The 11,082-nt window shown below is 48.4% G+C and overlaps 1 protein-coding gene across 1 annotated transcript; it reads left to right on the top strand.

The window, feature by feature from the left end:
• The first annotated feature begins 2,667 nt into the window (after window positions 1-2,667).
• Window positions 2,668-7,613, top strand: LOC142445441 (cathelicidin-2-like). The gene is made up of 5 exons (XM_075547282.1): window positions 2,668-2,774; window positions 4,972-5,281; window positions 5,705-5,812; window positions 5,963-6,049; window positions 7,461-7,613. Exons 2-5 carry the CDS (start codon window positions 5,093-5,095, stop codon window positions 7,581-7,583), a joined length of 507 nt encoding a protein of 168 aa, XP_075403397.1. The 5' UTR covers window positions 2,668-2,774; window positions 4,972-5,092; the 3' UTR covers window positions 7,584-7,613.
• The last annotated feature ends 3,469 nt before the right edge of the window (window positions 7,614-11,082 follow it).

Below are 11,082 nucleotides of genomic sequence, written 5' to 3'. Positions count from 1 at the left end.
CTGTGGGGCCAGGGCATGGCACCCCATCAGACTCAACACTCCTAAAACATCAACTAACAGACCTTGAACTATTTATAGACTTTCCTTTTGTTGTTGTTTTGTTTTCTTTTGTTGCTTTGTTTTGCTCTGTCTTTGTTTTTGTGCTTATTATTGTCTCTGAATATCTATCTAGATAAGATGGGTGGGATAAACAATCAGGAGGAGAAAACAATGGGACCCATGGTTCCAGAGGGTCCTGGGAGAGTGGGATGCAGGGGAAAGGAACTAGGTATTAACAGCCCCAGGGACAAGGGAACAACAAGTGATCTAACATCAATGGCAAGGATGGTTAGGAGGCCTGGTAGGGCTTGATCAAGGGCAATGTAACCGAGAGGAATTACTGAAACCCAAATGAAGGCTGAACATGATAATGGGACAAGAGGAAAGTTAAAAAATTGAGGAAAGAACTGGAAGCAAAGGACATTTATAGAGGTCTAAATACAGGCATATGCATATGTAAATATATTTTATGATGATAGGAAAATAGATCTATGTACATATATTTATAGGTTTAGTGTTGGTAGCAGATAGACATTGGGCCTCTACTCAAGTACTCCTTCAATGCAAAAATACTTTGTTCTAATAACCTGGCATTCCATGATGCTAACCTTCCTGACACAATCACTGAAGACAAAGTAGGTGTGTGTTAGACAGGGTTCTCTAGAGAGACAAAACCAGATTGCTAATAATTTTATATATATTTGTAAATATAGATAGATAACACAAGAATTGAACTGTTGAATTATATACAGATAGATATATAATACAAGAAATGAACAGTTAAATTATAAAGCAGTAAAAATGGCTTAGTGCAACTCACTCCTTTGAGAGAGTTGTGAGACACTGGCAGTCCTTCAAGTCTTGAGGGCCACCAGGTAGTCCTCTGTAGAGAGATATAGGCTATCCTGGCACAGGCTGCAAAAAAGCAGGCAGGTCATCAACCTTCAGCCCCCAGCTCAAGAGATGTACATAACAATTCTGTGGCGAGGCAGGTCTTAAAGGGACCTCAACTTACAGTGACACAGTCCATAGGTTAGGTATCCCACAGGTAGTGTAGCTTACAAATTGAGGCACAGAACAAGCAAGACAGCCGCACACTGGTCTGATGATCAAAGAGCGAGAGACAAGAAAGGCGAGGCTCGTTGAGCCATTCATCTCTCATTCATCTCTCTGCCCTTCAATTAACCCCACATGTTATATTGGCCAGGCTGGCACAATAAACTAACTATCTCAAGATGCATAAGCAAATGTGGTGAAGAAAGCTGATGGTGCCTGGCTATCAAAAGATATAGCTCCTGGGGTCTTAAAGGCTTGAAGATAAACAAGCAGCCATCTAGCTGAGAAGCAACAAAGCCCACATGGAAGAAGCACACGAGTCTGTGTGATCATAATGTGTTGATGGGATCAGGTATCAGGTATCAGAGACCCAGAACAAAAAAAATCATACCATTATGAATTAGGGTGACTGCAGAGTGGAGACCCAAAGCCCATCTATAGGCAGCTGGACGTCCCTTTACAGAAGGGTCATGGGGAGGAGATGAGTCCGTCAGGGAGCAGTATAGCACTGTTGAAACATACAACATTCCTCTAGTTCTTTAATGCGTCCTCCCCCCACTACCATGACCCCAATTCTATGTTAAAAATCCGGCTACACCAGAGCATGTACACTGGTACAGATAAGAGCTGGAAACACAGGGACTCCAGGACAGTTAATTCCTCAGGACCAATATTGATAGTAGCCGTACCAGGAGGGTAAGGGGAAGGTAGGGGAGAGAAAGGGGGAACTGATCACAATGATCTACCTATAAACCCTCCCAGTGGCATGGACAACAGAAAAGGGGGTGAAGGGAGATATCAGACAGTGTAAGACATGAAAAAAGAATAATTTAGAAATTATCAAGAGTTTATGAGGGAGGGAGAGGATAAAATAGGGAGCTGATACCAAGGACTCAGTAGAAAGAAAATGTTTTGAAAATGATGATGGCAACATATATACAAATGTGCTTGACCCAATGGAGGGATGGAAGGATTGTGATAAGAGTTGTATGAGCCCCCAATAAAATGATTGAAAAATAAATAAAAGGAGAATAGCAAAAAAAGGATCCATTGCCAAATGCAAGATCTTGAAGATTGATTTACCCCCTATTTTTTTAAAAAAGAATTGTATGGTCTTGGCTCTTATATTTTAGGTCATTGAATTATTCTGAGCAGATTTTTTTTCTTTTTTCTTTTTTTTTTAATTTTAACAATTTATTGGGGCTCATACAATTCTTTTCACAGTTCATATATATACATACATCAATTGTTTAAAGCACATCTGTACAGTCTTTGCCCTAATCATTTTTTTCTCTTTTCTTCTTTTACATTTTATTAGGGACTCATACAACTCTTACCACAATCCATACATATACATACATCAATTGTATAAAGCACATCCATACATTCCCTGCCCCAATCATTCTGAGCAGATTTTTGTATATGGTATGAAGGTATGTGTTCGACTTCACTCTTTTGTGAAAATTCAGTTGTTACATCATCATTGTTAAGGAGACCATTCTTTCCCTGTTGAATAGATTCTTCATTCCTGTTGAAAATTTTAAAAACCACAAACCCTTTATTTATTCACAGTCTGCAAAAGGTGACAACACCTGAATGCCCCTCCACAGAGGACTAGATGAACAGCAGGGAGTTCCTGTGAGGTGCAGAGAAGAGACTCAGTTCAGTCGCAGAGCCAGGTCAGTTGAAAATGGCAGTTTCTTTGTCGCCTGGGTGCGGCTGGCCTGAGGCAGCACCAGGTCTCAGGGCCGAGCTCAGGGCCTGGTGACCTCACACCACACTGTCCAGAAATGAGGACTAGGTTTGGCCCCTCTGGGGTGGAAACCCCAGTCCGAGGGCTTCTTGATGGACCAGTGACCTGCGAGCTCCAGGTGGTCATTTTCAGAGGGTAAAGTTCGTGGTTCAAGGATTCTTCCTGGTCTACACTGTCCTCCGTTCCCTGGTTTCTGACAAAGGCACATTCTTTCCTGTTTGTTTGGAGAATGGTTTACAGGGTCAGCCTTGGGGTTGAACTCTATAGGGTGGGCTCGGGGGCAAACATGGAGGAACTTTGGTTCCTGGCAGACTCTACTACTCTCACGGTGCCTATACACAATGTTCTGCTCAGCTGGGAAGGGGAATGACGTCCTGCTCTGTGTTACCATCTGGTTGGAGCTTGAAGGCACGAGGCTGAGTGAAATCAGTCAGTCACAAAAGGATAAAGATTATATAATCTCATTCACATAAAAAGGCAAGGGCAGGCAAATGCATAGAGACTGAAGTTTACTAGTGGTTACTGAGAACAAAGAGGCATGCTGGCTTTGCTGGTGAAGACTGTGGAATATCCCATGGACTGCCAGAAGAGCCATCCGATGGATCTTGACATCAGCAGGGCTGGACGGTTCCTTCTAATTGGGGATGGCAAAGACTGTGGCTATGGGACCAGGAGGGCCAGTTCCCGGAGAAGGAGGTCCTGCTTGATGAAGCAGAGGGTGGGTGGAAGGAGAGAACGCGCCTCAATGAGCTGGACCAAGAGTGCGACAGAGACAATGGGCTCAAACACAGCAGTCCTTGTGAGGACAGCGCTGGCCTGGGTGGTGTTTCCTTGTGTGGCGCAGGGTCTGCTCTGAGGTTAAATCACCTTGACAGCACCTCACAGCAGCAGGGGCAAGTGGGCTTCTTGTTTAGAGAACACGGTGTTTCTATTGATAGTGATGCTGATTAAGGGCAAGATCGCACAGCCACTTATACTAAGTGCAGTCAATAAGTTGTACACTTGCAACCAGATGAATTTATAAAAATTGTGTGATAGATATATGGAAACGGTGATTTTTAAATAAAGAAGAAGAGTAGCTGCGGAGATGACTTAGATGCAACCAAACAACTCATGGGATTTGGTTCCTTGATGGGACGGTTTAGTGACAGAATTGCATCCCATGAAACTGGCCTCGCAGTGCGTTTCGTGCTTCTGGTCTACCTCCTCATTTGTCGTACACTGGCTGGGGCCTTCCAAGCTTGCCCGGGGCTCTGTAAGGCACAACAGAGGAAGAAGGAGATGGAGAACAGAGGACAATGGGAGGGTGGCTAGTTGCCTCCATGAGCAACTGCCTCCTTTGCCATGAAACTTGAAGAAAGATATGTCCACTACCATCCTGGGCACTTTTCCATCTATCTATATTTTTATTTTAATAAATAATTTTATTGGGGGCTCTTACATCTACTACAACAATCCACACATCCATTATCTCAAGCAGACATGAACACATGTTTCCATCAACGGTTCAAAATATTACCTTTCTTCTTGACCCCTTTTTAATTAGCTCCTCTTTATTCCTTCCCACCCTGCCACACGCACAAACCTTTAATATATTTCGTATTATTATTATTTATACATATCTTACACTGTTGAGTCTATCCCTACTCCTAGTATCCTGGTGTTCGTTCCCCTCAAAGGGGTTATTCCACAGTCATTGCTCTCTATTCCTCCTTTCTCCCTTACCCCTATCTTCCCTTCCCCTGCCTTCCTGGAATTATTACTCTCATAACTGTTTCTGAGGGGATTGTCTATCCTGAATCCCATAAATTGGAAGCCCTCCTCTGTTCCAATGTATGTGCACTGGCAGGATTTGGACCTAAAGCCCACCCACACACCCCACCCACAATGCTGTCCCATTCGCTGGAGATAACGGGGGACTGGATCCCCGCGTGCTTGCACTCTGCAGCAAACTGGGAAGACAGGCATGGGCTGCTCTGAAGGCTTGAGGATTTCCGTCAGGGGGACATTTCGACCCTTCGGCTCAGAATCAGTTTCCTCTTTCCTTGTTCTTACATTATGTGAAGCAAGACACTTGAGAAAGAGCCAGGACATTAAGTAAATGCTGAAATTGTCCCTGACAGGCTTGGTTTCCAGGCCCGGACCTTGATGCAAAGAGTCTTGGTGCTGAAGGGCAGCCACACCCCACTGGAGCAGACATAAAAGCCAGCTGAGGCAGAACCCTGCAGAGCAAGTCCTGAGAAGATGGAAGGCATCAGAGGGCCCGTGCTGCTGCTGCTGCTGCTCGTGGGTCTGACTTGGGCCAAACCGACCAAGGACCTCAGGCTGAGTCAGGAAGAGGCACTGGCAATCGCCATTGACACCTACAACACCAAATCGGATGAGGAAGCCAACGCCTTCCAGATACTGGCAGCCAAGCCCCAGCCAGACTGGGTGAGAAGGAGAAGGGAGGGCCCCGGGCACACCCACCAGGAACCCCAAACCTTGCAGGCATGAGGCTGAGAGCCCTGCTGCCCTGCTGGTCTGTGAGGCTTTGGGAAGGACCACCTCTCTCCTGGGCCTCAGTGTCCCCCTATGTGAGCGATGGCAGGCACCCCATGGCTGGGGCTCTGCGTTCTTGTGTCCTAGCTGCTATGATGAGGGGCACTGTGTGGTAGAATAAGGCCTGATGTGGGGGTCACGTGGACCTGGCTTTTAGTACCTGCGTTGCCCCTTCCCACCTGCACAGCCTTCACTGGACAGTAGATTAGCCTAGGCAGAGGGTGACCAGGGCACCAGCGTCCTCCCCTGCTGAGGGACAGGCTGGCTGCTCTGCTAAGCAGAGTGCTGAGAGTTTTATGGTCTCCTTGTTGACAGGACCCCACATTAAAGACACCACATATCCTGTATTTTATCATCAAAGAGACGAATTGCAAGAAGGCAGAGAAGCTCCCGCCTGAGCAGTGTCACTTCAAGGACAATGGGGTAAGATCCTCAGCTCCCAGGCTGCACCTCAAGGCTGACTCTGTGCTTCAGCTCTGCTTGAACACAGAGACCAATGTTTCCTGGTTCCAGAGGGTGCTGGAGTCCTCAAGCAGGCGAATGAGGTCTGATATTGTGTCTTTCCCACCACAGAAAATGGAGAGATGCGTGGGGCTCCTCAGTGCTGGTGATGATGGTCTTAATGTGGAGCTCACCTGTGAACCCTATACATCTGAAGGGGTGAGCAAACTCCTGGGGGCCTTGTGGAAGGAGGGGGGGCGCAGAGGGCCTAGGAACCTGAACCTCAAACCTGTGGGTGGAGGGCTAGACTGTCATGTGCTGTACAGGCCCCTCTGAGACTTTACACTCTGCCCAACGCTGAGAGTTTCCTGAGAGCCCAACCGCCAGGACCCTGGACAGATGGCTCTTAGCTGTGGCCCTGCTTAGTGGGCAGAGCACACCACTTCACCCCCTGGATCTCAGTCTCCACAGGGAGGGGATTCCTGTCTTGAGCGGCACATTGGCAACATCTGGGAAGAGTGTGTAAGCTACTGAGCCTAGGCTTACCCCAAGTCAGATCAGATTGGGCTGGAGTGTGACCAGGACTGCAGACCCCAGACGGCCTAGTGAAACTGTCCTTCACAAATGCTGATGGAGGGGGGCAGATCCTTGGATCCTGGGAAGATTTATTTTAAAAGACAAACAAACAAACAAAAACCGGAGTGAATTCAACCCTTGGCGACCCCACAGGTTTCAGAGTAGGACTGTGTCCCCTGGGGGTTTCCAGCGACTGCTTTCTTGGACATAAATCACCTGCCCTTTCTTCTGCATTACCTCTGGGCATTCTTGAGCTTCAAACCTTTTGGTTAACCTTCTGTACCACCCTGGGACCCCAGGGAAGTGGGAATGGGAATGTGAGAGGGGCAGTGTCCCTCAGGAAAGAAGAACCTGTGGGTCCCAGCTTGGGGCTTTGTCATGGAGGATTGTGCCTGCAGAGAATACAGTGCTGCGGGCGGCAGGGGGTCCTTGAGGCAGGGGGTGCTTGAGAACTGCCAGACCCTGATCTACGGGCTGTCAGAGCGAGAGGTCACCTGACAGGTTCTCTGGGAAATACAGCTTAGGGACGCACACACACTCACATGTATGGGTACAGCCATACACGCAGGGACACACATGCACACTCTAACAGCTGAGGAGAAGCAATCTGACAGTTGGGCCAGTAAAGGGCTGATGGAGAACAGAGCTTCCTGATGTGTGGACCCCTAGACCATCACAGAGGCTCCTCCTGGGAACCCGTTAGAAACGGAAACCTCCGGGGTTCAGCATCCGTGCCTTGAGTGACCCCACAGGGGGTTCTGATACCCCAGGGAGGGTCCCACTCAAACAATAGCCTCGTGAATCCACAGCCATCAGGAGATCAGCTTGGAGAGGAATGAAGGTTCAGACAGGCTGAGCGCTGTGCTCAGGGCAGACAGACAGCCAGGCATGAGGTTAAGCCAATTGGGGGTTTCTCCTCACTGCCAGTTCCCTCTGAGCCCTTCAGCCGTCAATCCACATATGGAGTCTTGAGGACCAGCCACCCTCCTAGCCCTCCACCCCTGCCCTGGCTGCTGTCAACCATCTCCACTAATTTCCTTCCACTCTTGCCCAGCCGGTACGAGTACGCAGAGGCCTGAAAAAATTCATCAAGAAGATAAAGAAGAAGGTAAAAGATACAGTGAAAAAGCTGCTTCCAAAGAAACCTATCATGATCGGGTATACCAAACGTTTCTGAGACGGCGCCGAGTACTTGGATCCAGCTCCCCTGGTTCTGCTTCAGTTCCCCATCTCAGTCCATTGCTGAGCCAGCCCCTGTCTTGTCTCAGACCAATAAAATCTCAGCTCAATCTAGCCGGTGTCCTCCTTTTCCCAAACCTCTGCTGCCTCAGAGCCTCCGAGGAGTCCGGGACATGCATTTGAGAATAGTGCCTCTCTCTACACTCTGCCTTCACCCCGGAAAAGTCTGTCCACCTCCCCCTACGTCACAGATTGCCACCCCATCGCCTATCATACCCTGCCAGCGATGGACGCTGAGGGAGAGATGCCATCCCAAAGGTCGTTGGTGGCCCTAGAGTTGGAACCTCACCCCGCTGGCCACGCAGAAAGGTGGCCCTGAGAGAACAGGCCAGCTGTAACAGCCATAGCGCTCTAGGTCACCTGCGACCAGTGCTGGCCCCGTGACTCACAGGAAGTCACAGCAGCAGGAGCTTCCCCGCTGGCTGCAGCATCCAGGGAGCAGTGCGGGAGGCTGGGGGGCCTGGGAGGAAGTGGCAGCCCCAGGTCAGGGCAGAGTCTGAGCAAAGGGATAGTGGACATCCGGGGCTGTGCAGAGACAGGGGTGCTGAGGGAGGGGTGATGCTGGAAGCAGTGAAAGAGAGGAGGGATGGACTCAGTGGAGACTCCGCAGCACACTGCGCACTTGCTCTGAGGCTCTCCAGTGTGCAGGTCAGGAGGACTGGCTGTCGGGAGGATGTAGAGGGGGACGCTCCCAAAGCCTAGCAGGAGACCACGGCAGAACCAGGTCAAGTCAGGCACCACCTAGCATGAAACCACCAAGGACACACCAAAAAGTGCCCAGATCCAAAGACCAAATTTCCAAAGGACCCATTCACACAACTGGCCGGCGCGACTGGCTTGGCCCACCCTGTATCACATCATAACGTGGCGCGTGGGAAGAAACCGGACCTCCGCTCAGGAGGGTATTGGAGGAACCCGGTGCTAGAGAGCCTCACACCTCCCCATAGCCCCTCCCCTCCAGGTCCTCCTCTGGCTCCTTTCAGTCTCTCAGATGTCATCGCTCAGGATATGATCCAGGTGTTGCCCCAGGGCTGCTCCCACTGCTGATGCTCTGTGGTGGGCGGTCGAATCCCTTCTGACTTACACACTGGGGGAGCTGCCCCAGAGGGTCCCAGGCTAAAATCTTCACAGCCACCTCTGCTCTTCTCACCTTTTGACAGGCCACCTGAGTTTAACCACAGCACCGAGTATGCAGCTCAATAAAGCCAGATCTACTTCAAGCGGAAGTTCATAAAGCCTTTTCCACCACGACTGAATGAGGGAGCTAAACTTGGTTGTTGCTGAATGGAACGAGTCTCCTTACACCCTGGTCAGGGACTTTGTCTGGTTCATTCAACAGAGTGGACGTAGACTTCTCACTGACACCAACCAGGGGGCTCCTCCTTCCCTAAGGGAGTGATTTCTCTTTGTGGCTAAGCCAGGATGCCAAAAATAAAATAAGACGGTGCAGTGTAGCAATGAAGAAACACACAACATCCAACTAGTTCTTAAATGCTTTCTTTCTCAACCCGCCCAATACACACGCACATAACAACATGATCCCAATTCTGCCTTACAAATCTGGCTGGACCGGAGGATGCCCATTGGTACCAACAGGAACTGGAAACACAGGGAATCCCAGACCGATGAACACCTCAGGACCAGTGGTGAGAGTGGCGATACCGGGAGGGTGGAGGGAAGGTGGGGTAGAAGGGGGAACTGATTACAAGGGTCTACATGTAACCTCCTTCCTGGGGGATGGACAACAAAAAAGTGGGTAAGAGGAGACATCTGACAGTGTAAGACATGGAAAAATAATGATTTATAAATTATCAGGGAGAGTGAGGGAGGGTGGGGAAGGGAAGGAGGAAGTGGAGTATCAATAGCAAGGGCTCAAGTAGAAAGCAAATGTTTTAAGAATGATGAGGGTAACAAGTGTACAAATGTTTGCTTTGACACAATGAATTGTGATAAGAGTTGTATGACACCCAAATAAAATGATTTAAAAAATACACACTAAGGAAGAGACAAGTAATTGAATATTGTAAGAAGAATGTCTAAGAAATATGTCATTTTAAAACCATTTTATTGACATAAGGTGCATGAACCCTATACATTAATTCCATGATTTGAAATATTAAAAAGAGTTGTGTAACCATCACCATAATCAATGAGCAATGTGTCTTTATGACAATAATGTAATAAATGGAACTCTTCAGAAAGGGTCTTGGAGACGGCTTTATGCAAATCTGCTTAGATAACTTAAAGGGCTGAATTGTAACAAAGGGTTCCTGGCACAGGAGAGGGTGGAGTTATAAGGGTTGTCAGGAGTCCCTAGGACCTCTGGTTACAGCGGTGTCACGCCAGTGGTATCCTCTGATGCTCCGGAAGGCTATGGGGCTGTGGCTGAGCACATCTGGAACGCGTCCCTGACATCCGTCCCTGTAAGCCTCTGTCCTCAATTAACCAATAGAGGCCCATTCCTACCACTGACCACCCTCCTTGTAACGTCAGCCAAAGACTAGGTAATCAAAGTGATATAATACAATTTATGTGTCCCTGGAATACATCCATCCCTGTTGTTGCTGCTGCTGTTCTTGTTAGATGCCATTGAGTGGTCTCCCACCCATAGCGACCCCATGCACACCAGAAGGAAACACTGCCCGGTCCCCTGCCGTCCTCACACTTGTTCTTCAGCTTGAGTGCGCTGCTGCAGTTACTGCATCAGTCCGTCTCCTTGGGAGCCTTCCTCCCTTTCATTGCCTCTCTACCAAACACGATGTACTTCTCCAGGGACTGGTGTCTCCTGACAACATGTCCAAAGTATGCCAGACAAAGTCTCCCCATCCGTGCCTCTAAGGAGCACACCAGCCATACTTCTTCCAAGACAGGCTTGCTTATCCTTTTGGAAGTCCCTCGTATTTTCCACAGTCTTCACTAGCACCGCAGTCTCCAGTCTTCCTCATTGAATTTCCAATGCTCACCTGCATAAGAGGTGATTGGAAATACCATGGCTTGGGTCAGGCGCAGCTTAGTCCTCAAAGTTAATATCCTTGCTTTAAAGAACTGCTCTAAAATGGTCTGTGCAGCAGATGTAGCCAGTGCAATGTGTTGTTTGATCTCTTGACTGCTGCTTCCATGAGTATTGATTATGGATCTATGCAAAACACAATTCTTGACAACTTCAATCTTTACTCCAGTTATCATGCATGATGTTACCTATTCATCCAGTTGTGGGGGGGATTGGGGTCTTGTTGACATTGAGATGTAAACCCTCCTGAAGGCTGTAATCCTTGATCTCCATCAGCAAGTGCCTCAAACCTTCTTCATGTTCAGCAAGCAAGTGTTATCTGCGTATCACACATTGTTAATAAGCTTCCTTCAAGTGTGGTGTCACGTTTTCCTCCATGACTCTCTGATGATCAGCTCAGCATGCAGGTTGAGTAAGGAGGATCAGA

This window comes from Tenrec ecaudatus, chromosome 4 (assembly GCF_050624435.1).
Source record: "Tenrec ecaudatus isolate mTenEca1 chromosome 4, mTenEca1.hap1, whole genome shotgun sequence".
Classification (NCBI taxonomy): Eukaryota; Metazoa; Chordata; class Mammalia; order Afrosoricida; family Tenrecidae; genus Tenrec; species Tenrec ecaudatus.
Note: the sequence above shows the minus strand (reverse complement) of the source record. Positions and strands in the feature narration are given on the sequence as shown.

Bases quoted from the DNA above. Each gene is read 5' to 3' on its own strand.
- LOC142445441 (XM_075547282.1), top strand. From the start codon at position 5,093: ATGGAAGGCATCAGAGGGCCCGTGCTGCTGCTGCTGCTGCTCGTGGGT. The intron at 5,282-5,704 runs GTGAGAAGGAGA...CCTTGTTGACAG, and splicing joins CCAAGCCCCAGCCAGACTGG to GACCCCACATTAAAGACACC. The intron at 6,050-7,460 runs GTGAGCAAACTC...ACTCTTGCCCAG, and splicing joins AACCCTATACATCTGAAGGG to CCGGTACGAGTACGCAGAGG.